The following is a 27514-nucleotide window of genomic DNA, read 5'->3' as shown; positions in this document are numbered from 1 at the left end:
CACCTTGAGAAACTTGGAGTTTTGGTCCTCCAGCAGCAAAATGTCTTCCTCCATTTTCTTGATCTTTGACTCAGCGGTCACTTTGTCCAGCTGCAGTTTTTGTCTTGCCGCTTCCTCTTCATCCAGCTGCTCCTCCAGGTCCTGTAGGAAGAACACGGCACACAAACATTTGTAACATGAAGATGGCAAAATCTGCCGTTTCCATACAGATGGAAGTTTAACACACTCATTTCTTTAAAGCCCAAAATCACAACCATATCTGTACAGATTAAATATTTATGACCAAGTGATCTCGAAGGAAAATAGGAAAAAAACATCCTCATTTTTAATGCTTCAAGTCACTTTAGAGTTAATCTGCTTCATCGGCTTCTCTGGGTTTCATCCAATATACAAACTGAACAACACAAACATAAGAGATATCTCATTTAAAATAATCAAAGGTTAAAAAATAAAACAAGGGAAAGTGTCTTTAGGATCATTTAATATTCAAAAAAAAAAAAAAAATCATCTTTCACAAACAGATGATGGGTATGCCGACTTCAGTATTTGAAACTTAATGAGCATCGACCATTGTTACAGTGTAAACGCTTAGCTGGATGTTGAAGCATCAAATAGAAAAATGAGAGAAGGTTGTGTTTCAAACTGTATAAAGAGGAGATGACGTAAACCTGGATGTGCGACTGCATCTTCTTCTTCTCATTCTGCAGGCTCTGGTTCCTCTCCTCCTCCTCCTCCACCCTGGACTCCAGGTCGTGAAGGATCTCCTCCAGCTCTTGCTTCCTGGAGAGGAGACGAACTCTCATCTCTTCAGCCTCAGCAAACAGCTCCGTCTCCGCGTGGAGCTGCTCTGCTAAAATATTCTTCTCCTCGAGGAGCTGGAGAGAAGAAACAGTTCAGAAAATGTGTACCACCTTCACGGCTACAAGTCCTTCCAAAAACTATGAACGTGCAATTTCCCTGAAGCCGTTATCAATAGATTTTAATAAATTATAATTCAGGAGAAAGATTTACTTATAAGTTGAGATATGTTTACCTGCTGGTGTTTCCTCTCCATCTCCACCAGCTCATTTTCCACTTTAAGTTGCCTCTCCTTCACTTTTACCAGCTCCTCGTCTTTGGCTTGCAGCTCCTCCTCCTGCCTGGTGACCTGCAGCAGCGGCTTCACCTGAGTGAGAGAGGAACAAAATTAGACACAAAAATGTTTTTCACGGTCATACTGGCCGGTTAATGGTAGAAAGCCAGTAGTTTTACTATAGCAAGTAGCATTTTTCTTATTATCAGCACTTTCCTGCCATATGTAATTATTCCCTCTAATGTAATTAATGGATTAACATGATTAGGACCAAGACGAGTTATATCAAACAGACTGACAGACTGTTTGGATTAAGAAATTCTGCCAGAGAAATCTGAACACTGATTTGTGAAAAAGTAGGGCCTTAGGGCTTTAGCAGAGTTGGAGGGGTGATACGAGTGATATAAGAGCCATCTTTTGCTGTCAGAGGTTGGTGTCGTGGTTCTCACCTTGGTGAAGAGTCTCCACCACTGCCAGTGTCGCAGCTTCAAATAAGCAGCACAGTTCCTCTGCAGGACCTTCAGGGCACTCAGCTGCTGCTGCTTCTTAGCGAAGGCTCTAAGAGAACAAAATGAGAGATCAATATCTGAGCTTTTTTGCTTTTGTTGCACTGTAGCCAGCGACATCAATTGACCACTTTTTTAAAATAATAATTTGTATGTTAGGGTGCACTGACATATCACCACCTTTCCGGTTAAAAAAACAAGACTGTAAGTACAGGTATGTGGTTAAGAGTGCAACTTTGTGCTGAGCAGTGCATGGTGCGTTTTTGGAGCCTCCTGCAGCCTAAAGCAGAATGTTATGTTTCAGCAATGGTGGTATGTTTGCTCTCCACTGGCACTTCGGGGATGTCCCATCTGCAGAGAGGGAGTCTACAAAGTATGTGTTACAACTGGCCTGTGGGCTACTCGTGTTTGTGCTGTTGTTGGGCCGTCAGCCAGCCGCGGAGAAGAGCGAAATGTTAAGAACAGTGAACAGTGTCCACTGCAGCCACTGTGTGTGCCTCTCATGTTGTATCTTCCGATCTTTGAAGTTTTTGATTTTTTCACAGTTCTTCCATTCCCGGTGAGCTCCCATTCTCCCTTCCTTATTTCGGAGCATTTACTCGCTGTAACGCTCCTTAAAGCGGAAAAGCTTTCCAGATCTATTACCAAGAGTTACCTAATTAAAATGGTCTCATTTTCCAGCTGCGCATTTCATCATTGTATTTTAGACATGAATAATAACAGAATAATAATAGTGACGCTCCTTCTTTTGCGCAGCAATAAAAATGATGACCTGCACATCACTTCTATTTGATTTTCTTAATATGTTGAATACCCCGGGCTTAATAAAACATGACAGAATATTTTGAAGCATTAAGATAAACATGCAAACAAACACCACAGATACATTTACACTTGCTGAACCAGTTGCCTCAGACCACCATGGGGGCTGGTTTGAGCAGCTGGATCTCTATCCCAAAGTGCATTCTGGGTATCAAACCTTTACACTTGTTCTCACCACAGAAACTCAAAAATATAGGCTCTCCAGGGAGTCGTAAAAACTAATACACTGGGGTACAAGAAGCCGCTAGAGGCTCTGATTGATTAAGCATGTGACAGGTGACTTACTAGCAATACTACAAGGAGGTCAGCCAGAGAGTACAGGAAAGGAAGGGGGGTGCAAACTACCGAGTATTGTAGACTGTAGGATGTAAACTATTATATGGGAATAACCCATATGTAGCAGCACATACAGCGATATTAAGACTCACTTGCGGGCTAAGTATCCACGGCACACGGACTGGAAGTAGATGATTATGTCAGTGATCTTCAGGTCTCGCTCCTCCTCCAGATGAGCCAGAACACCAGTTCTGAAGAAGATCTTACTTTGACCAATCCGGAACAGGTTGGGGTCCAGCTCCAGGGCTTGGATCTATAAAAGGAACACAATAAGTTGAAGATGAATAAACTGCATGGGCTTAAACAACCTCTACCACAGAGATTAATAGATTTGTTCAGACTCTTTTTTTTTTTTTTAGCAGGATCAAAGAAAAAGTTACAAACTTTTAACTTTTAGTTTCAGCCTTTTATGGCTGAGGGGTAAAATGAAAACTGGTAGTTCGATGACTTCCAAGAAAATGTTACAAATTTTCAGATCCAGAAATCGTTCTGGACCCAAGAACTCTATTCATATGTGGTGTGGAGGGAATTTTCACTCTTGGTTTAAGGTATGTGGCTTGATTTCTTTTGTTTAAGACTTAAAGCTGTTGTATTAATGAGAACTCTTGTCTAGTCAAGTTTAGAAAACATTTAAAAAGACAAATTAACATTTTGACACCCCATAACAGCCCCTCCAGGTTGACTGTCCAGTCAGTGCTCGTCCTGGGCATATTCAAACCTGTAAATGTTTTTGCTTCTGTTTATGAGTTAAATGTAAAGTTTCCTTGAATCAGTGTGGACTGAGCCTTGAAGTCTGTTTCACTTTGTTTTTGGATGTGTCAGAAGTGTTCTCCTATCAGCAGTGGTGTATATATCCAACAACCATCACAGGATCAGGAAAGATAGCATTACCATTCTCTCACAGGCTTGTTTCCCATCCATGAAACCCTTGGGGATAGCGTTGGGTGTAAGGATTTCATATCTGTGTGCAAAGAGAACAAAGTGTGAATAAGTGAGTTTTCTTCTTGAAAAGAAAAAAGAAAGAGTTAAAATTTTGTTTACTTGGATGCTCAATTATCCAGGTAAGTAAATCACAAAAGGTTGATTCTGTTCATCTGGGTGTAGCGTTTTTTGTGCTGTGATTGCAGCCGTTCCCCATCTCTCTGTGAATGGTTCTCAGGGCCATTGGTTGATTGATCAATGGTTGTTGATCAGTGGTTGTTGATCAATGGTCATGACAATTTGCATAATAATGCTGACCTCACAGCCCATTGTTCATTCAGTGGACTAGTTTCAGTCATTGTGCAGACTGGGGAAAACCTGCAGTTAGCTGAGGCTGAAGAAGTCACTTGGATGAGTGATGAAACGTTTCTCCAAATGAAAACGCTACGTCCAGTTGAACAGAATCAACCTTTTGGGAGTTAAAAAAAGTGGTGATGTTTCTCACCGCTGTCTAAACTCCTGGAAGACGATGCGGTTGGGGAAGCCCTGTCTGCAGATACGAATCCCCTCCAAGACTCCGTTACACCTGAGCTGGTCCAGAACCAGGTGAGGCTCAAGTTTACCAGCCTGAAGGAGGAAATGATACACTCTTAAATACAGAAACAGAAACTTTACCACATTTTATTTTTTTAAATGAGTCCCAGACTTTAGTTAAGTTAGATAGTAAAAGTATTTACTCTTTTTTCGTGGTTGGGGATGATGCAGCGGACAAAGTTGGGGTTGGTGTTCCTCAGTGTGGCCATAAGCTTAGTGAGTGACTCTTTGTAGAGCTGTCCCACTGTACGAAACATGCCCTTTTTCGTTTTGTAGGTGGCACCAAACGCCGTCTCGTTCATTCCTGCCACCTGGTCCAGGCCCACGATGCGGTCGACTGGAGGGGTGACGGGGACATATTATTGTGAGTCTGTGTATTTCTGAGATGGTCACCGCAGGAACAAGTGGTAGCAGCACGGTGGCATAATGTGGCTACATGACTGAGTGCAGATGAATGAAAACTATCAAATGAAGGCAGTCTACCAAAGCAGCAGTCAAGAGTCTTGTATCGCTTCTTTCTGCAGGTGGAGATGAAACATTTAGCCAAACTGTTTCTCAGTTTAAACACTGTATACACACGACTCCATGGTGAGAGGAACCTTTCTGTGGGTGTTCGATGGAGGCTAAATTCATGCTTTTCAATATTTCAGTGCCTTTGATAAAAAAAAAACCCCTGCACTTTCATACTGCTAAGATAATAACATTAAAGTTATAATAAGAAAGTTTTGTAACTATAAGACAGCAAACAGTGCATATACTTTTTGATAACTTATTTTAAAAAGCATCACTCAGTGTTAACTCAGGGTTAACCATGACCATGATAGCAAAATAAGAGAGAACTACACCTGTTACATTAATAAATAACTGAACAGTAATAATCAGCTGCCTCTTTAAGAGATCCTCTTGCCAAAATGATTTTGAAGACACCAACAACAACATAAACAACAACAACTTTGCCAACAAGCGAGTCGTTATGGGAAACACGAGATGGGAAACGCCATGGGTAGCTGGTTAGCAGTGACTTAACCTTCTAACTAAGAGCAAGGGGGTTGTTAGTCAGTAAACTGATCATGGATGGTGTTATTTTCTTAGGTGATGAAGAAATAGAAACAAAAAAATGCTAAAATTTGTCTCTTTTTATAGTCGGATGGGAAAATATATTAGAGTGGCCTGCCTCAGTAAAATATATGTGTGGGAAACAGAGGGAACAGCTAGATCCAAAACAGCTGGATTAATATAGTTTTCAGTTTTCTGTGTATTTTGTGGTGGATTTGGTGCTCTATTAGGTATTTCTGAGAGCAGGATGGTGTATGCGTTCTTAAAATAAACTACAGTGTGAGTTGCTCTTGTGAAGGAACATACCTAAGTATCAACATCAGCACTTTTGAGTGACTTTTTCTTAAGATGAAGCACTTTTGATTGTGGAAAAAAATCAAGGTTTGAAGAAAAAACAATAACTTTTCGGAGGTTAGGGCCACGGCAGCGGGACGACCTGTACTTGTGAGATCTACTTGCTTGTGGGTTTGAGCAGCTGAGGTAACTTTATGAGACGTTATTGTGAGTCTGAACTTCATTTAAGACCCACAACTCGAACATGATGTATTTTGACCATCACATTCTGCTTTTGAATGACCTCAAGAAACAAACAAACAAAAACAAACTAAACCCTTTATCATCAGTATCCTCTTGTATATTATCATTTAACGGCCTGCTGTGCTTAAAAAACCTCCAGTATAACAGGAAATACTGCTTTGAACTAAACCTGAAACCATCTGTTAAACAGACTCAGACTCAGGTTAGCAGTGAGACATCCCTGCCTCTGCCTGTTACGATGGACCTCAGGATGTGATCAACAGTAATTCCAACAGACAACTTTACACAAGCTTCACTGACAAAACCTAAAACCTGTAAGTCTTGACTAAACTAAACCTGACTAAACACAGACTTTGGGTCATCTCATATAACAGGTGACCTCCTTAGAGTCAGCTGATTTGTTTGGTACAGTACTGGAAAAGCCTATCAGAGGGTGGGAGCAAGTGGACTGACCCATATGTCACTTATAAAAAGGGGTGTGTCATAAGTAGCTCACCATACTTCATTACAAAATGTAACAAGAAGAAACACATTTATAATAAATTATATCTTAAAAACTGGAAAAGTAACAAAAAGCAAGTATTACTTATTCTATACAGATACCTTTGTCTATCATTATTATTCAGTAATATTATTCAGTAATGTCTCATTTCAGTTTATTCAGTAAATAAGTCAGGCTGGAGGGGGAAGTTTAGAGTGCCTGTAAGTTTTAATAATCACACTCGAAGAGGGAGGGATACAATATGCTGTGATTGATATTTTCCCCCCATCACTATTTATTAATGCCCCCGCAGTTAAATCATAATTACAATCACAGACTCCTGAGTTTAACCGAGGTGATACACGACCTGCTTTCTGGACCCTCCACAGTGATATGTGAGCTCAGAGCCAAAGCAAAATTCCACATCTGGTTTTAATTCTCTGCCACTGTGTCTAGGGACAGGAGGAAGGCGGGAAAATAATGTTATTAAATATTCTTCAGTAGAGTTTTAAATCCTTCATTTGCTCGTGGATGTTTCACATCACTGATGGGGGACAAAGGGAAGAATAAACAGCAATCAGACTCAGACACAGCTGCACTAGATTCCTGTTGCTTGCTTCAGGGCAGCTGGACATACAAAGATCAGCCCACTAACACACCGAAACAAATTAAAGCACACTGGGTCGACTAAAGAGAGACAATGACTATATTCTACTCTAGCTTATTTAGGAACTGGACACTACTGCTTTTGGCTGAGACAAGGGAGCCATGCAGCCTGGAAGCAGATGGGAGCCACTGCAGCTATGACGGACAGCATTGGCTGAAGCATGAAGCACAGAGCCAGATCTGGGCGGAAATGTACCAACAGGTCACTTTCAACTATGATTCTGGCCCAGCACGACCCAGTCATTCACCTGCCGGCTCATCCAGACTAGTGACACTGTCATAGAATGAGGCCCTTTGAATGGTCTGAATCTCTACAACACAGAGAGAGAGAGACAAGGATGGGGCGCTCTTAGAAAAGAGTAAACGAGGCAGACAGCTGCTGCTGTTAGTAGGCTTCCATGACAGACATGTAGATGTAGAAAAGCAAACAGGTACAAACATAATGAACTACAGGAAGTATTAATAGAACCATTTGGTTGTAGTTGTTACAGCTGACTTAAGCGTTCAGAGATAAGTAGCTGGTACGTTACCATCCTTCCACAGTTCAGCCACAAACTTGTCAGTTGACTGATGGAGAAGTGTCGCCACGTTGTCATTCAGAGGGTCCATGTTCTTCATTAGCCACTCATCTGCTTTGTAGTCCACCTGTAAGAGCAAATAGAGGTATAGCTCAGATAAACGCACTATTATCTATAAGACATTTTGGGTTTTTAACATTAATTCATATTAAAAACAGAAAGAAAAAAAATAAAATAAAAATATCACTTTTTCCAGGCCATATGATGAGTGGTGACCTGTTGCAAAAGCTCTCATGTTCTCATGTTCCTAGCTTTATCCTGATGTGAAATGGCTGTTTTGTTTTACAAAACATATTGATGCCAATGAAACCACGGTGGAAGTGACAGAGTTTCACAGCTGGTTATCACGGGGAACGGCCGGTGTTTGCACAATATGGACGAGCTCAGTGAGCTGATTAAGGATGAGACAGGTGAGCGTGGACTGATCGAGTGTCTGTGCAGAGTCACAGATCCAGGAAATCTTTCCTCTATTGTATCACAATACCTGCAGTTATTTGTTAGGTGTTACTCAATTAAGTTTTTTCTATTGTTTATGTAAGTGCGCTCATTCGCACAGTATCGTTCCATCTTTCTGATACTGTCCGTTTGTCTTGCTTTATTGACATTCTGCTTCATTTCTTTTTTATATTATAATTAAAAAATAACAAAAAGCCACCCAAAAATAAACAAATTTATAATGAAGAAAAACGACTTTATTTCAAAGTTTAAAATATTTGGCTGCTCAGACACTAATTCCCCACCTTTGGGATAAATAAAGTTTATTTTGTTAACTTTATCTTATTTATTTGTATCTTTCGAACAGAAAAGATTTGATCATTTCTGAATGATCATCACTGACAGGTATACATAAATGATATGGTTAACCAAAATGTAATCTATTACATTTTTAACATTTGGAAGCCCATTAACGTATATCTATGTGTAAATTCTGTCTCAATCATTGTGAACTTCATGGTGAATTTAACTGTCACTATGACCTATAAGGTGTTTTTTATTCTAAAAACTTACACGCCACATTCACAGTGCTTTATTTTACCAACTTAAAGAGCTATGTAGGTGCTTTCATGCACGCAGTGATAGTATCTTGCCCAAACATTTAGACTGGAGAAGCACGGACTTCATGGGACAGGCCTCTCTACCTCCTGCAGCTTTATAAACTCTGTATCAGGATCATTTAGCGCAGTTGGATGAGAATCGGACTCCAGAGCAAGAGGTGAACAGTTCAAGTTTACCTTTCATGGTACTTTTTCTTTAACTTTCTTACTCTTCTCTTGAGAATATTTTATGTTGTATTGTTGTAGTCGATAAAAGACAACTACTACTATTCTTCAGTACAGAGGTTTTTCTTCCAACACGAGCTTTTTCGTAGCTGGAAAATCCAACTTGAACATCCAAGTGACGCTCAACAAGCAACAATATTGTTTCGTTATGTCTCCAAGGTCGGCACAACTTTTATTTCGGAGATATATTACAACCCAGACTAGATGTCAAGATGGTAATTCAACATGAAAATGTTTGCTGGTCATTATTTGTATAATAAACTCCCCATTTATTTAGGATCCATTCACTTTTAAAGACCTGTAAGTCAGAATATTTCATGTTTGAAAGCAAAAACTATAAAAATGTTAATTTCCCATCTGTGTAGTTTGGAGGATTTTGGTGGAAAGAATTGAAGCTAACAAAGATGCCGTTCAATAAAGAGCAACACAACCTAACATCATGTCTGATGTTAGGAAAAAATTCTCCATTTCATAGTTTATGCATCATCTGTCACTGCTTGAATCACATGTTCCCTAAAAACCAAACACATACAAGTCTTTTCATCTTTTCTGATTGTAGAAGTGTAAAAATCAAGAAACATTTCCACACTGCTCTGAATGAGATCATTTTTCTCTGTGCACACCTGTGTTAACAACATTTGCAGTGTTTGGCTTCGTCGTGCTGCAGATTTTTCTCCACGGCAGATGTTCCTACAGCTGGAATCTTTCAGTTTTTGAAATATTGAGGCGTGAAACAACACAGTCCACACAATGATAAGCAGATGTGCTACTCTGTGGGTCTCCCTATGAGACAAATGCTGCGCTCTGTTGCGTAACACCACGGACTATCCAAACCCACTCCCTCACGATGAAATATAAATCAAGCTGTTTCAGTGTTTCCCTGAAATCCCCCCACAGGAGAAGTATGTGTCAGCATTTTATGTGACCTCTGACAGTCAGCGACTTTTCAGGGATGAAAGAGGGATTCAGAAAAGAGGATTATGGTAAACTGAAGCATAAGTGTGACGATATCAGCTGTAGCAGCTGTGACTGTGACTCTGATTACTTTCACCTGTGTGTCTGAACTGAGGGATTCTTTTTAAAAGAGCTCGCTTATCATGGCCTAAAAACCAGCATCAAACATCCTGAACAGTCAGGGAGGCAGCAACAGGAACTGGCTTTTTATAGAGATAAAAAAACACAAAAACCCCACAAAAAACACAAGCATACCCTGCCGGCGTAGTGGATGATGCAGAAGTCGGCCTTATCTTTGAGCTGCCGGGGCTTCTGAAACTTGGTGTGCGTGCCCTGCTCCTGGATCAGCTTGTCTACAAATGTCTTGTCTGTGGCTTTAGGGAACCAGCACTCCTCATCCAGCAGAGCCAACACGCCTGGAGGGTTCGCCTGGCGGAGTCATAACACAGGACAGGACGTTAAGACTGCAGAGAGGCTGGACAGGAATATAGCATCGACACACAAAGACAACGGATCTCATTTCGTTTTCAAAATAGTTTCTCCGGCATATTTGCCTTTAACAGAAACACGTGTCTCGCACTGCTTGAACTCTGAGCCATTTTTTTCCTGGTGTGATATTCTTCATGATATCTTCATGATATCACACCAGGACAACTACGTGAATTATTATTCCACCCCCCCCCCACACACACACGCTGTCAGAAGATGTGATTTTTGGCTTTTGTTATGTTTTGAAATTTGTGGTTTGTGGCAGAAAAAAAAACTCCTTAATCCTGAAAGCAACCCCCCAAAATATATATATATTTTTTGTCCAGAAAAAAAACTACTATTCTTCTGACTTAGACTTCAAGCTTTATTTCTTTATTAGGCATTAACAGGAATAAAAAGGACATTTGTTAAATAGAATAAAGCAGTGCATGACTAAAAGGAAATATTAACTATTATAATTTAGTTGCTAAATAAGTAAAGAAAGATTCAAGTTAAAACATTCTCCAACTTCAGTTCTAAGGAGAATGAATCTAATTGACAAAAGCTAATAATGGAACCGACCGGTCTCTCGATGAGGTCGATGCAGGGCTGCAGGTCGAGGCCGAAGTCGATGAAGCTCCACTCGATGCCCTCCCTCTGGTACTCCTCCTGCTCCAGGATGAACATGGTGTGGTTGAAGAGCTGCTGCAGCTTCTCGTTGGTGTAGTTGATGCAGAGCTGCTCAAACGAGTTCAGCTGAACGACAAGAAGATTGACACAAACAAGAACATCATCATCACTGGAAATAATTACCAATGACACAAACTGACAACCACTAACCACGCGGCAAATAAAAATAAATAGATAAACTTTGTCATTAAAGAACTAAAAGATTTCAATTCAGACCTGGAAGATCTCAAAACCAGCAATGTCCAGGATACCGATGAAGGAGGCACCCTGCCGTTTGGTTCGGTCCAGGGCTTTATTAATGCGATGGACAAGCCAGCGGAACAGACGCTCATACGTAGCTTTAGCCAGGGCCTCAACAGCAAAGTCCGCCTGCAGAGAGAAAGCGTGAGTAAAGAAGACCGTGACAAAACAATGAACAGAGAAAAGAGCTGAATGTGGCACGGGAACAACAACAACAACAAAAAAGACATACGTGTGTGAGGGCTGAAACTAAATGAATTCTACAAATACACTTCTAGTTGCACTCACGTTTTCTTTCTGAGACTTTTTATCCGAAATGCTCGGATGACAGCTGGATCTGTCTGCAGGACTACTGCACTTTAAATCCAAAGCTTCATTTAACAAATGAATGTAGAAAAGTTCAAAATAACATTCTTTATGCTTTAATTTTTTTAAAAACGGTTTTGACTATAAGCTTTCGTTATTTTGACTTCCCTGGCTTAGTGCTTGCACCAATGCCTCACAGCGAGAGAGCCCTGGGGTTGCGCATAAGGAACATAAGTTACAAGTTTTACAACTTTTAGTATGCAGAAGCAGCCTGAAATTATGCTTTACAAGGGGTTAGGACGAGGACCCACACAGACTGTGGAAGCTGTTGTAACAGTGATTTGGAAAAGGCCCAGGTACAGTTCATCTAACACTTTGCACACACGACCTGAAGCAGAATTTTAACCGCATGAGCTCTGGATGTCCTTAACTCATCTAACAAGACAGCTGTATTATCCAGCTATCTAGCAGAAAAAGCACAAATGCATTTTTTAGTTAAACAATCAATATACAGCTGTTAATCTGTTACCAAAGAGTTCAAGAACAAAAGAGGAAACACATTACATTAGTCAATAGAAAAAAACCCAAAACAAAGCAAACTGACCTGCTCTTTAGTCTGAGCTTTCTGGACGTAGTCTCTCCCCACTTTGATCCTGGGAGTCAGGATGGCTCTGGTAAACTCCATTACATTCATCCCCAGCAGATGGCAGAGCTTCTGAGCAGCTGGAGAGCAAAACAACTTCATTTACATCAGAAGAAAATCAGTCCTACAGTGGATTTCAACCTGCATGCACCTACAGTTCACGATATAAAACAGAAAGCAGAAATTACTCAATGTGTAGGAACCATTTATAGTATCAGGCTTTAGCTTCTCTGCTGTGACTCAGGTCTTAAAAGTGGGTCATCTGCCAATCAGAAGTTCAGTGGAGTTTAACTGTGTGAATGTTAAGTAAAGTGCTTGGCTATTGATAAAAAGCACTTTATGAACGTGTGATTGGGTGAATCAGAATCATGGTAGAAAACACACTTAGTAGAAAGGTGCAACTCAGACTGTTTGCCATCTAAACGTGTTTCTTTCTGCTGTAAATTCGAGCATTTTCACTGACAGGATATCTGATCTGTGTGGATGGACTTGCTAAGGCAACGCTCAAATGGGTGATTCAGGAAACTGCAGTTTTGTTCTCTGTTGCTAATGAATGATATTGTTTTTATAGATAACCTGGTGAAACTGTATTAAAGGCTAAAAGTTTCAGGTCATTAGGATCATGACTAATGTGAGTGACTCTGCTAAGTTGTCACCAGCTGAACCTGTGCGCCGTGTTTGTGGTGTCAGTGACTTTTACAGCCTTTTTCTCTAATTAGATGAAAAGTAATCTGGCTAGCTGTGCAGCTATCTATAATAGTATGTGACACTGTAGCACTGCTTTTTTATGTTATTTTACTGCTACTTACTAATTAGCAGGCACCCCCTGAGTGGATGCAACTTGCTCACCAAGCTTGAGAGCATTAGTTCATAACAGAGTACTTCATTCATCCATTCACCCAAATATGCTCCCCGCTCTCTTTCTCATGAAGTCGGCAGCCACAATTCCCAACGCAAAGCTTTCATACACAACCTATATTTCCCACAGTATTTTAATTTGTGTAACTGTGGCTCGTACCTAATAGAAATCAAACATGAAGCAGAAATTATTAAATGCGTAGAGGAAAAAAAGTTTGGTTTTCAAAAGTTACTCGAATGAGACACGGTTTTTCCCCAAAACAACTTTAGCAGCACTGTCTGAGTATTAGATCATCTAACTGATATATAAACAGAATATATAATCTGTGAAAAAAACATAGGTGAGCTTTGCTGTTTTCTTTTAATGACTAATATTAATATATACAGTTTTCATGAGAAATGTTTCTGGAACAGTGTTATATTTTATGTGGCTGGAGCTTGTGGAAAAGTAGAAAAAGCAGAATCCGTTCTAGTCCTGATTTCTGCTGTTGAATTTGGAAATATCTAACTGAGCTGGATCGTTGGCATCGGACTCATCCTCTCCCCCCGTATCGCTCTGTTAAGTGCCAAATATGCAGTGCCACATGTGGAGGAACTGGGAGGCTGTGCCCCATTTCCTTCAGGAGTAAATCCTCTCAATGATGTGGTTTAATGGCAAGCTGACAAGGCGCAGGGAGCGAACAGACATAAATCACAGGCCCCTCTGAGCTGTGGACGAGGCACACAGCGCAAGGGAGGTGCACAGTGAAGGAGAAGAGCTGAAATATATATGAGAAGAGGAAAAGCAGCAGGAGGAGGAGGGTGACCTGACCCCTGAGGTTATAGAGCAGACGTGTGTGTGTGTGTGTGTGTGTGTATACAATTCTGGGATACTTACCGGTATTATCAGGCATAGAAGCTTGGTCACTGTTCCTCTCCTTCTTAAAGACGATGTTGCCAAACTGAAGGACTGAGGACACCACTTTCAACATGGCTACAAATATCAGAATCCAGAGAAAACAAAATTACTTGAGTATGACATCATTTTACTTCATTAACTATATTTAGAAAGTTAACAAAAAAAAAGGGCAAGAAGACTCAGATAACCTACAAAACTAGTAATGAATAACACCCAAACAGCAGAAAAATGACTGTTATTCCTAAACAGTGGAATACAGGTTGAACACTTAGCACCGCTACACCCAACACTTCACTGTTATACCAGGCAACTTACTTTCATCAATTTATTGTGCTGTCCAAATTTGAGTTAAATACAGTATCTGCTATAATATACAGCATGAATATTTTTTAACATAAAAATACCTCTTATTTGTCTTTTTTATATAGAATTATTACATTAATACTAACCTTAAAGTCAGTTATTATTTGATGTGAAGGAATACGTCATTTAATCCAATTAAAGGTTTTTCTATTAGCTAAAAGTACAATACCACAGAAGGAGCCACATGTTTATTATGTTAGCAAACATGAACATTTCCAGTGGTTCTAGGCCAAAATATGTTTTCTTTCCTGATTATTTCTAAGAGAGGGGAAAATCATGTGCAGCTTAATCTGCAGTAACCAGGTTTTAACTGTTTTAATTTGCTGAACCCTCACGTCGCAGAACTGAAGAGAACTGCTGTTTCACTGTAACTTAAACCATGAACTAAACTATCGCTTTACCAATCAAGCAAAGGCAAACTAACTAGTTTTATTGCATGTTTATTTTATTGGATTACTAATAATATACCCAGAATCTCCTCATGGCCAAAGCTCATGATGTGCATGGCCTCCATGGTCTCATGGAAGTTGTCTTTGTCCTGCTGGCCTGGGATTGGGATGTTACCATTGGACAGGAAGCGGTAGTTGTTGAATCCTTCCAAAAGCAGGTCCGCTGTAGTCACAAGACAGGAAAACAAAACAAATTTTACCCCCAAAATGATTCACATGGACTTCACACAAAATTAGGCCACGACAGAGCTACTGATAACATTTGGAACAATAAGGCGTAATAAGGTGTCTAATTTTAATGCTGTATGTACTGTAAAATAGCATAAACTATGGTTGCGTTACATAAAAATACAATCCAAAAACAAGGCACGGTTTAGAGTTATTGAAACTCGGACTGCTCACATTTGAGGTGCTCCCCGGCTCCAGCCAGCAGCTGATAAAAAACGTGGAAGGTACGCTCATCTTTGGCTTGACGAATAGCTCTGGATTTTTCCAGTAAGTCTGGCACAGAAAGTCAAGAAAACCAGATCTGTTTGGTGGGTCAGTATGCCACATATCAGGCTTTGGGATTATCTGGTGTCCAAGGTTGACAAAAGGAGTCGCTGAGATAAATAAACACACACTAAACTAATGGAAAAGTTAAACATTTTATACAGTTCTTTTTCTATGGTCCAGACTGAGATCACAGAACAAAAGTATTCTTACTTCCAAAAAAACTGAATTTAAAATTCCCTATTACATGAATACTTCTGTTTTAAAACAGGATACAGGTTTCAATGTTGGCCCCAACGATGTATCCAGTGACATCAAAGTTGATCCGGATGAATTTCCCCTGTCGAGATTAACACAAGATAACTTTCAGGAAGTGCACAAAACAACACGAGCGGCATTCAATCGATTACATAATGGCTCTTTTATAACACACAGTGAGGCTGTGAGAATCTGCACTGATGGTAGCAGAATAATGTACCAGGACTCAGCGTGAATCCTTCAAAAGCATGAGTAATGCTTACACTGAGAGGCTGATTATTGCATTTTATCCAGTAGAAAGCAATGCAGGCCGTCACAGATATTTCTCTAATAATATATAATTACATTTTAATTATAGGAAAAAAAACAATTTGAGAAAATAATTTGCTATAGAAACACATGAGACAACTGATCCTTTTTGTCTCTATAACTGAATAAGAGCTGCCTTAAGTCCCAGCAGGTCCGGTATAACAAAGGTCTCCTAAATGATTAGCAGGCAACAGTATCCAGATAAATTACCGTTACAAGACATAAACCTATTTGCTAAAACTCATCTAGGTGCCAACGCAGGATCAGTAAAAGTTGTCCTGAGGCGAAAAAAATTCAGTTTAGCTGATCATTTTTCTGTACTTACAAAACGTGATGAGTTGTCATTTTTCACAGTCTTTGCATTCCCAAAAGATTCAAGGATGGGATTGGCTTGTAAAAGCTGCCGTTCCAGTTCACCCTATCATAGAAAAAGGAATCTTTTGTCACCACATCAAGGTCAACACACAAAACTTATAAACTTATGAGAAGTTTTCCACTGACGATGAAAAGTCAAACATAGACATGCAGACAAAGGCAGAGGATGTCCGAAGACTTGGTTTATACAGAAAAACGTCACGTTACCGCCATAGAGTTAAACTGAACAAACAAAAGCCACAGAAAAGATGACAAGTGTCACGGTTGGACAAAAGAAACATGTCTACAGATGATTATTCGTGTGTCTGGTAATTTTTTTGCCTCTTAGACTTTAAAAAAAATAAAAGTAATGTAGTGGTGGGTTAAAAATAAAAGAAAGGAAAGAAAATTAAAGTGAATCAAGTAAAAAACTGTTATCATTTTGAATTAAAAGGTTGTTTAATTGTATTTATTTTGTTGTCCACAGCACTAAATGAGCCCGGTGACACGGAGCCATACAAGTTTCCAAAAGTTTCAAACTGCAGGTGAATTTAGGTCACATTTCATCCCTTTTTATCACAAAGACACAATGCGACCACCACATGAAAACATAAAATCATACGTGACAGAAAGTCTAAATCACTTTATCCATTTAGTAATTTTATGGCAAAAACAGCTTTCATACCAGTTCTCAGTCAATAAACCAGCTCTAATGTTTCAGATTAAATATTCTTTGATATTGGTTAAAAAGTTCTAATTAAACAGTTTTTTTGGTTTATTACTCTATAAATGCACATTTTTGAAGCTCTGGATCAAAGCACCAGTTTAAACATCAGCTGTGATATTTTATAGATTAAACAATGGTTTAAATAATCCAGTCTTAATGAAGCTACTTTCAAATACTTCCACCTTTAAAGTCCTTTTATTTTGTCGCATTTAAAACCTTTAATAGTTTAAAACAAACAACAGAGTCTTTGCTGACATGTGGTATGCAGCCTAACCACTTTGTTATGAGGTCACACTCAGGCTTTTGGACTTTTTGCACAGCCTTAGGCAGATAAAAAGTAAGTTTGAACTGCAAATAATGGAACTGAAGATGACTGATGTGTCTGTAGTTTTCGAAAGTGACGTTTTATCTTTTTGCTTTGACGAAAGCCAGAAAGCCATTTTATCAAATCAGGAAGAATGTGTCCACAACGCACAGCAGACACGGTTTGCTTCTCTTTTCTTTTTTGTCAAGCTGGACACTTCAGGAAGCTGAATAAATAAATAAGTGACTTATGCAGATGTTTAGACAGGTGTTTCCACTGTGTTTCCATCCAAACCATATTGTTGGCTTTGTCGTGTCTAAAGGAGCCAAAGACAGTTTCTTCTGCAACGTTATTTCTCTTCTTGTGGCTCAGAGGAATATTTTCCCATTACGACAGAAATAGCTGCGTGCGCTGAAGGTTTGAGTGTGTCTGAGGCCATTTTCCACTGAACAGAATTGAGGAATCAGCACAGCTCAGAATGTGAGACATGTAATGTGATCTTTGGCCCGAGAGTTAAATGTGCTGCTTTTAATTGAGTTTTTGAGCAGCTGGAATGAAGCAGGGCTGAACTGGATAAACCTGGTCTCTGTCCATCAGCGGCGTTGCAGCCCACAGACGGCACAGGGTTCAAACCGAAAGCCTTTGTTTCTATATAAACACAAGCGTGTGGTGCAACTTGGTAGTTAAAATTGTTCACTGGCAGCCTTTACATCTGTGTGGTCTGCACACACAAACAAAGAGCAGATTACAAACATCAGTGGGGGTCCAGCAGCAGCATTATGAGCTGACCCACATTCTTGTTGTAAAGTGAGCACATGTGATATCTGACAGCCAATGGAGCTGGCTCCTCCACTTTAAATGACCATTTACTGCATAATTTTGATAAAATGAGTCACCCATTATCAGCCAGCACTCAAAAAATAAGAGATATTTTTTAAAAATAAAAAAGTTCACTGTGTGTGCTTTGGCTCAGTACTTCGGAGATTTAGTGGACTCAGAAAGGATCAGTCGCAACTGTCCCAGTAAATCTTCTGGGGCAGAGGCCAGTTGTGGCTACGTTTCCACAGCTCAGCATCTGCTTTGGAGGTCACAGGGCCAGACAAATATTGCAAGTTCCTGTTCTCACCAACAACGAGAACACCGTACATGTGGGGAATGTATTTGGACCAGATTCTTAGGCTGAAAAGAGGTCAGAAGAGGTTCTGTGCTAGCCGCTAGTTCAGTGATAAGACGAGATGACTTGAAAGCCAGTGAACCACTTCAAATGTCCTCACAGTGTCAGCACTGTAAATGTTACATGTGTGTTACAATAAACAGAAGCTGCTAAATTAGTAAGAACAAACAGTTGAGCTCATGCAATGCGAAGGTTAAAAGTAACCAAATATAGCAGCTCAGTGAAGGTTTAATGGAAAGAATCTACTGCACAGCCTCAGGGAATATTTAGTTAGTAGTGGGTTTATCTAGCCAGTGGAAACAGAGTGGGAAAAGCACCCCTTTTATTTTGTAAGTGAGGTAAAATAGGTGAGAAACTACATACTACTCACATAAAACAGGGGTCCACTCTGTAGGATATGGGGAAATTCAGTAGTTATATTAATGATATTTATTTTAAAAAAATAACACATTTTATTAATGTTATAGGCACATCTATGCACAACCTACTGCAGTCTATGGATGAAAGCTGCAGCACAGATCATGATAGCTTATCCTGGCCCTCAAGACCCAGAGTACTGCTGATGTTCAAAAGATTTAATTTCAGTAAATTTATGACCATCTGACCCCCTCAGAACCAGCTGATTACTGTATTATGATAGCAAGAAGACATTCAAAAATGTACCTTTATCCTAGGAGTAGTGTCTGAGTTTTAGCCAAGTATTATATTTAGTATATGATATTTATATGAATCCAGTGAGTCATATTTAAAAGATTTTTAAAAAACGCACTGAAGGTTCCAAAATTGCGAATGTTAAATTTGACTATATTAGAAAATCGCTTTGACAACGAAGGAAGAAGAAGACAAACTTGGTATCAAAATGTAGATAAAAAAGGAGGCTCGTGTTTATAAGATATAACCTGTTTATAACTTATTCTGAAAATTTACCCAAAATGCACTTAATGATCTTCTCTACACTGAATATAAGAAAACAAATAAAAGAACCAGAGCTCGTTTCTGTCGCTCCATGTCAAAGATGTTAAACTGGTGCAGATTTGGCTATAGATGAAATCGTGCTGAACAAAACAAAAACACTTAAGCTTTCGACTGTCCCACTTGTTGTGGTGGTAAAATTGATGTGGGTTCAGTTTAATTTACCTTAACTATGTTTTTTGTTCTTTTATTAGCCCTGAAAACGTCATCTCCTTTACCCATAAAGTTAGGAGAGCTAAAAAGTGCTGGGATAAGTACACAATACACACACACACAGTACACAATAATTAAGTAAATCAGCTGATTCTGAGCAGCTCAGATGAGAACATTTTTCCTGGTTAATTTTACATGGAATGACGCAGCTGTGACCTGAACGTCTGGCATTTTGGAACAAAGTCACAAAAGACACGAGGACATGAACAATCTGCAGGCTGTCTGGGTCATGATGACCAGGTCAGAGAATCAAGTAATTTTGGTAAATGTGCTAATCAAAAGCTCTTATGGTCTCCAGCTCTTTCTTAAAAAAGCAGACACAGACATATATTTTTTAACTATGTAAACATATGAATACAACTGAAATACAATGTTTAAATATGACAAGATGACATTCAAGGCTTATTATTTGGCTACAACAACAAATAAACACCACATACACGTGACAATGTTTCAACCAGTGTCAATCACAGTAAAACAAAGCACAAAAAAACAAACACATTTAAAGAAGTCTGAATAATCATGCCACTTTTAAAGTTTACTTACAACTGCATTTTGTGCCTGACAGAGAGAGACAAAATATCTGCTAAATAAGATATCTTCAGTGTTAACACCAGGCAGCTTACATAAGTGTGAAAAGTAAAAATCGCTGACACCATTTGATGAACTCAGATATTTTATTAGCTCACGCTTTAGATAAGTGAATACTGTCTTAAAGGTTAGTGTGGCATGCATGTGAACATGGAGTGTAAGAAAGCATAAAAACTTGCCTGTAGTTTCACTGGTTTAGGTGATTCTGGCTGTTTGTTACAGATAAACAAATGTAAACTGTTAGACTGTGTGCACAAAAGCTTTACAATCACAAGCACCTCAACAACAATCCCACTTTTTAAAAAACATCTTTACCTCAATCACAGCATTTTTCTAGCACTCTATTAGTAGGATAGCAGTGGAATGAACCCTCCCTCCCCCTTGTAGGTTAATTAAAAAAATAATAATAATCAAAATCCACTTTATGAGCAGAATCTAAAAAAGGGGTTTCAAACATGCACCAATGTGTTCCATTCGGCACACTAGATGGCTTTATATGAAAACTGCACTAAAGGACTTTTGCTGCGATTCCAGGAGAGAAAACGTGTCAAAACCTAAAAGCATTTCTGGATCTAAATAAGTTGCTTGAACCAAAAAAAGTTGCAAAACTACATGTGAAATTTTTCTTCTATAATCTTCAGTGATTAACAAATTACTGATGTAAGGTTTATGCCACAGCTTCTCTAAATTAACACTACTGGTAACAACAAGTCATCTGTTATGTTAATCCACCTGTATGTGCAAACTCTCAGAGAGGTCTAGTGTGCCGGCTCAAATTTGGGTGTAAAAATGTGAACTCAGTTTGTCATTTGACCAATAAAAAAAGAGTATAATTTTTGAGATGAGTTTGATACCCCTGATTTAAACTGGTATTACATCAGGTTTTCATTTAATTAAGGACTAAAAAGAAGCATGAGAAGAATTACAAAACTGGTGAGACTTGTTAATACTCACGGAAATGTTGTGATCTTTTCTTCCTTTGTGCGAGGAGGCAACATGTGCCAGGTACTGAATGACCTTTTTTGTGTTTTCTGTCTTACCGGCTCCCGACTCACCTCTGCAAAGCAAAGCAACAAGACGATACAAATAAAAGAGGAACCAGAAAAACTAAAACTTTCACGGTGCGGTCATTTGATGATTATAAAAGACAAAAGGCAACCAAATGTTTGCTGTGTGAGGACTCAGCTAACAAAGCAAGACAGCTGAACTCTGGCTTGCTTTGTCTGTTTCTTCTTTTAAATAACTGTTAGATGTACTTTTACATTGTAGGCTTTCTTATAGATCTTTTGGTACCTAAAATCGGGTCAAGGCCACATGCTTTCTTTCTTTTTAAATAACTTAAAATACATATTTTACTTGCATAGGGTTAGCGTTAGGGGCACTTATCAGGGTCACTGAAGATTTAGACCTCAGAGGGTTAATACTTAGTCTACCATGAACTCTCCATGAACTCACTGAAATTTAAATTGACATGGGAATTGTTAATATTGTTGTATTTAAGGGTCAGTGGATCTGGACAAGGCATTTGACCACATTCCTTAGGGTGTCTGTGTGGCGCGCTTCGGTATCATGTTTCAGGCCCTCAAACAATTCGGTCCCTTCTACAATCATAGCGAGAGCTTGGTTCACATTACCAGCGATATATCTGACTTGTTGGGTTGGGTGCTGGACTCCGCTAGAGCTGCTACAGATTCTTTTTGTGTTTTCATAACATTATCTGCTTTTTGCACATGATTGGAGCAGCAAGTGTGTTGAGTGTTAATGCGAAGATGCCATTTTACTGGTTAATCTATGTGCACGGCCTTATCTATACCCAGGAGCTCTAAGTAATCACCAAAAGAATAAGAAATGAGCTTCCTGTCTGGGCTCTCTCTTAGAGTTCGGGTGAGGAACTCGGTCAGTTGGGAGCAGATAAGAGTGCTCCACATCAAAAGGAGCCATTTGAGGTGGTTCAAGTATTTGATTAAGATGCCTTCTGGGTGCCTCCTAGGTGAGGTGTGTCAGGCATGTCTAACTGGGAGGAGAGACACACCAGAGGAACTGGAGGAGGTGGCTGGGGGAAGGAGGACTGGGCATCTCTCCTGCTCTCACAATCCAGATAAGAAGCAGAAAACAGATGATTGCTCAATACTTTTATAATTTATGCTAACAGTTTGAAATTTTGGTTTCTATTCTTTTTTTTAATTGTTTTAATTAGTTTTGTCTGGATATTGTGTGTTTGTAAAACCTTTGATAAGCGCTACAAAAATAAAAATTGTGCACTTTACACCGTTTTGTGCACAGCTGAGTGTTCGTGGTTAATAGGTTAGACAAGAACTCTTTTTCACTACAGCAGCACAAATATAATCTCGGACTAAACTAAACACTGCTACATAAGTACTCCTGTTTATCTTTAAACTATATTTTTAAGCATCAGTCCACTTCAGCAGCTGTGGTTGCTGGCAGGCCTTTCACTGCTCTATCACACAGCTACCATGGAACGAGGAGGAAAAAAGAAAGAAAAAAAGCTGCTGCAAAAACTTTGGGGAGCAGTTTAGATTTAGAGCATACCAGAGGTTTTACAGTAAGTGCAAATCTGCAAAAACCAAGTATGCACAAAACTATAGTTTTCCTTTCAGACTTGGCGAGCGTGATGTGGCTGGGAGAGAGCAGTGGGTCTTGTTAGGTACTGTGAACAGACAGTAATCGTGGGGAGATTGCATCAGTGTGCTTGTTGTTGGCCTTGGACCGCTGGGTGTGATATTTCTCAGCTCCTCCACAATAAAACCCCCCCACTGCTGACCTAACCGTAGCTTATGAGATTTTCATGTTTTTTATTATGCATACAAGTGTCAAAACCTTTACCACTGTCTACAATTTGTGGCACATTTTAATGTCTGTCTCCAAGCAAACTCCAAAAAATAAAAATCATTGTTGAATTGCACAAATATACAAAATGCCTTTCATTAAAACTTGAGGTAGATCAACTGTCTTTGACTTCATTGAGGGGAGTCAGTTAGATGGATGATTATTTTCAGGAATGTGCTGATATAACACAGACTATATCGTTGTTTCAGGTTATTCTTTGGCAGCAGACGGTTGCCCTCCAAAATCCCAGTACAGCCAGATGCTTCCCTCTGTTAAGAGGAAGCTTTTTTCTCCACACTGTTGCCCGTTTATAGTCTGTGGATCACACAGTTATTCCCTGCATCACTTTTGATTCTTTATCTTATAAAGTAAAGAGCAAAAGTAAAATTATTGTACATAAAAAATGAAGTGATTGACAGGGTGGCAACTTCAGACTTGGCTTATCTTTTATAGAATTGCTCTCTTCACTAAAGCAAAATGTAGAAAATAGTAAGTTGTGCAGCAGCTGAATGAACAATTATGACACCAAACCATGCGAGGTGATACTGTATTGTAATTAAGGTTGCAGAGAGCCTTTGTAAATTACAGTTCTTTTAGTTCAATTCAGTTTTGTAAACCCTTGTTGCATGGCTTATATCTTGATACCTTCTCTGGCATTTTCTTTGGCTTCATTCCTGTCATCAGCAGGCACTTGTCAGTGAAATGACGCCAGAGGATTGTGAGGCAGAAATGTCAGGCATTTCTCAGACCCACACTTCTTTTAAAGCAAGCTTCTCAGTGACACTGAGCAGACTATTGCTTCTTGTGAGAAACGTAAAAAGTGTCCAGACCCTGAAGCAACTCACTCACTTTTACTGCCCTTTTCAACTCATGTAATTGCAAGTAAATGCATTATTGTCCGTTTCATTTAATTCAGGCAAAAGAAGCAACAGAGAAATACACTGCAAGACGGTTTCCATGTCTCCTAATGGAAAGGAGACATTAATTCGGTCCAGGTGGTTCAGTCTGCCTTGCAGAAGAATGTGTCGTGCCGGTGTACGTCAGATGATTTTAAAAACAGTAGCTCTGTTATGTTGAAATAAGACCAGCCAAATGGTCTTAAATGGTCTGTTTACTCACGTGCAGAGAATCGACTGGTCCTCTCGATCTGTGGAGACAAAGGGGGAAAAAGGGGGAAGTGACACATAAATGAATGCTAGGTAAAATATTATGCAATCATTTATTATTGCATAGTATTTATTATTATTATCATTAAATATATAATATATTTTACTCTGGGACAGACATGAGTTTCCAAAATTCAAAGTCCTTGCAAACTGTCTGTTCACCACATTTAAACAATAAAAATAGATAAATGTGAAACTTTAGGGAGTTGGAAGCAGACTACCTACCAGGTGAACCCAACAGCAAACTTGTAACTGCGTTATTTTATAAAACTGTGCCAGCTGAAAATCATAAAAATCACAAGTCTAACACAAGAGCTGAAACTGACATTTTTTCTGATTTCAACCCGGCAACCCTCACTGAGTTTAAATGTCTCCTTTTCAACTGTGTCCCAGTAACCACAGGTAATAAAGACGTTCAGACAAACCATATTATAATGAAATAGTGTATATGGTTAGAAAAACTACTTGTCATATTTGTACTCAAATCTCAATTAAGGTGCTATTTATGAGCAAAGTGACCACAAAAAGCAGGGCCTGTTGGGACTGACTGCATAAAGCCCCATTACACAAAGTCAAACCGATGCAGCTCATTTCTAATCTACACCAATAAGATCACTGACATTTTGCAGATGAATGTGCTTCGTGGCTAAACTTGCAGCTGGATTTGAATCACATTAAGAAAACCTGAAAAGTCCAAACCTAAGCCTCAATTAATGTGCTTGCATTCATTTGCATGGTGCTGAGGTCAGACTGCAATTTTGGTCGTGTGGCAGTAAAATAAAATGACACCTTCGGGGTTGTGCGAGTTTATAGCGTCGCATGAGTGAGACAGCTTCAGGCAATAGAGGAAAAATTAATGATGATAATGATGTCATGGGAAAATACTACTTTGTCCTCCCATCAGTGCCTCCTTAGGGAAACAGTCTCCTCTCCAGTTACACTGTTGTCTGATTAGCTTAAAGTCCAAGGCTTAGATTTGAGTCACTAGACTCAGACATGGTGTGTTGTTTCTGCATAACTTAAACTAAAACCCAGAAAATCTGCGTCACTGACATCACAATCACCAAAGGTTGTTATGCAAAAATGAAGAAAATAGCAGGATAAAGATTATTTATTAACCTTGGCAAACAGATGTATTATATTGGAACAAATTTAATTTGACAAACACTATTTCTAATTTTAATTTACTATTAAAAATTTGATTTCGAGATTCTGGTTTAGTTCCCTGAGGCAAGCAGATGATCCATTACACATCATAACTCTAACATAACTATCCAGTCATTTGGGCTTTCGGAGCACTCTTTGAATATTTTTGCTTGGAATGCTTATCCCAACAAAATAAGACTAATCCAAGTTATGTAACAAGAGAATAATCCAGAAGTTTTAATGATGTAATCACAACATGGTACGAAAACTATAAGGCTACAAACTACATCTCACCTTATTAAACATGCGCAGAAAAAACATTATCAGCTGACTGGTTTGAAAGTTTGAAGAAGACTGTTCTATCTTCTTTCATTCTCACTAAGGTACGTTCTTGTATCTCTTGATAAGCAATAACTTGTTCATTAAAGGGTCCAATCTCTGAGGTAGTTAATTCTGTGACTGAAGTGCAAAGTCTGCACGTTTGTTAAATGAAGGACTTAAGACTGACTGATGATTGGCAGCTGATCCATTAGGAGATTGAGCTGGGTGAAGAAAGCCATCAATAACTCAGGGAAAGACTAATCTTTTTTTAGTTAAACCACAGCTAACTGAATGAGCTGACCCTGGCTTATCCAAAGAAAGATTTTCTCTGAAATAATTCAGCAGCATAATGTGACTGCTCTAAGCACATTGCAGGAAAACACAATATTAAAGTATAATTTCTCGTACATAAATACACTGAATACTAAAACCAATGTTTGGAAAAATCCAACACTGCAAAAGAGAAATGTGACGTCAATTATAACCTTTTGTTCTTTTTGTAGCACTTTCATAAGGACAGGAGTTGCTGCTAAGAGAAACAATTTACACCCCTGAAAAAGCAAAAGACAAATTATAAGTTTTTTCCTTTGTCCTTCTTTTCCAACTGTTGAAGAAATTTGACGTGCCATCTGGAAATCTTTATGCATACTTTAGAGATGGCTGTGGATATCGATCTAGTCACAGACAAGTGTCTACAGCTTGTCCATTGTGTACATAGGCCAGCAAGACCGCTCACGCAAGTAGAAATTGTGCAATCAACCAAAACCACACCCTACCACAAAGAACATCAGCAGTAATGACTTTAAAATGGAAACTACATGCACTAAGAATAATTTACACCATAGATCCCACTCTCTAAATTTGTTATTTTAGCAACACTGTCTGTGAAACTAGATGAAAACACTGATTCATGTTACTTTTTGACATTTTTTAAATGTACTATCCATGCTCCAACAAAGCATTTAGAAATTTTAAAGATAGACTGTTCACTTTAATTCTTTGCCTCTTAATGACTTTTAGTGGACATCCGTGTACAGGACAGCAGTCATATGTTACAGTCCTCCCACCCACACTCCCCTTGTGAGTGGAAACAAATGCTTTGTGATAGCAAAAGACCGAGATGTGTTGCTCTCATATATACACGAGGGCAACAACAATGAGCACATTTTTTACTTAACAGTCCACTATGATGGCCTAATTTATTAACACATGGTTCATATGATGGCTCTCTGCTCTTTATTGCATATTTTGTACATAACTTTCGAGAATATTAACATAAATAAATAATGGTGGTAACCAGTGTTAACCCTAGTCTCCTAGTAGATACATCTATGGTATCAATTTCAAAATCCTACGTTGCCTTGTTCTCAAGTTATCGCATTTACAAGATTTTCAGAAAAATATTATTATTATTTTGAAACTCCTACATCATTTTGTTCAAGGTTTGCCATTCAAAAAATGTTCAGAAAACTCGACGTCTGACCTTAAAGTCAAAGCCACCGACACTCAAACTTGTAAAAGATTTTTAGTAGATGCACCTTTGGTATCAATTTTAAACTCGCTTCGTTCTTGACCTATCGTATTCACAAACTGGGTGTCCACGCTGCTTGCCCGCTTGGTGAGCTGACGATAACACCTCATCAGCCTTTCAGGGCTGGGGAGTTAATTATAAAAAAGTGAAAAGTATACCCAAATCCAGGGATACAATTATGGAACTGTAGATGCTTTTCTTTGGCTTAAGACTTCTAGAACTCTAATTTACACTATCCATGAAAGTTAATATCCCGACTCATTTTGTCCATGTTGTGTCCTGGGCTGGACTGTTGTGCCAGAGGTGAAGGTTTCCTAAAGTGCTGACTGCGTTCCTTTGGGGTACAATGGTGGAAGGTTATCTGACCGAGGACACAGCTGGATGGCTCATC

At 39.1% G+C, this 27514-nt stretch overlaps 1 protein-coding gene across 8 annotated transcripts in view; it reads right to left on the bottom strand.

The window, feature by feature from the left end:
* LOC146516658 (myosin-10-like) overlaps window positions 1-27514 on the bottom strand; it is a 62485-nt gene that overhangs the window by 12964 nt on the left and 22007 nt on the right. For 2 of the 8 annotated variants that reach the window (XM_085161494.1, XM_085161495.1), the window contains exons 4-27: window positions 24079-24106; window positions 21067-21169; window positions 20292-20321; window positions 20068-20082; window positions 18707-18724; window positions 16103-16195; window positions 15487-15550; window positions 15121-15219; window positions 14738-14881; window positions 13886-13981; window positions 12112-12230; window positions 11178-11330; window positions 10854-11027; window positions 10059-10232; window positions 7522-7636; window positions 7240-7302; window positions 4395-4588; window positions 4163-4284; window positions 3628-3697; window positions 2829-2989; window positions 1522-1630; window positions 1034-1165; window positions 669-875; window positions 4-141 (exon numbers count right to left, since the gene is read on the bottom strand). In XM_085161494.1, the coding sequence (XP_085017620.1) occupies window positions 4-141; window positions 669-875; window positions 1034-1165; window positions 1522-1630; window positions 2829-2989; window positions 3628-3697; window positions 4163-4284; window positions 4395-4588; window positions 7240-7302; window positions 7522-7636; window positions 10059-10232; window positions 10854-11027; window positions 11178-11330; window positions 12112-12230; window positions 13886-13981; window positions 14738-14881; window positions 15121-15219; window positions 15487-15550; window positions 16103-16195; window positions 18707-18724; window positions 20068-20082; window positions 20292-20321; window positions 21067-21169; window positions 24079-24106 (2621 nt within the window). The remainder of the gene's footprint in view (window positions 1-3; window positions 142-668; window positions 876-1033; window positions 1166-1521; window positions 1631-2828; window positions 2990-3627; window positions 3698-4162; window positions 4285-4394; window positions 4589-7239; window positions 7303-7521; window positions 7637-10058; window positions 10233-10853; window positions 11028-11177; window positions 11331-12111; window positions 12231-13885; window positions 13982-14737; window positions 14882-15120; window positions 15220-15486; window positions 15551-16102; window positions 16196-18706; window positions 18725-20067; window positions 20083-20291; window positions 20322-21066; window positions 21170-24078; window positions 24107-27514) is intronic. The other 6 variants (XM_085161499.1, XM_085161497.1, XM_085161496.1 and 3 more) reach the window with 6 other exon arrangements.

The sequence above is a fragment of the Neolamprologus multifasciatus genome, chromosome 6 (genome assembly GCF_963576455.1).
Source record: "Neolamprologus multifasciatus chromosome 6, fNeoMul1.2, whole genome shotgun sequence".
Taxonomy (NCBI): Eukaryota; Metazoa; Chordata; class Actinopteri; order Cichliformes; family Cichlidae; genus Neolamprologus; species Neolamprologus multifasciatus.
The sequence above is the reverse complement of the archived record's forward strand: the minus strand, read 5'-3'. Positions and strand labels throughout refer to the sequence as shown.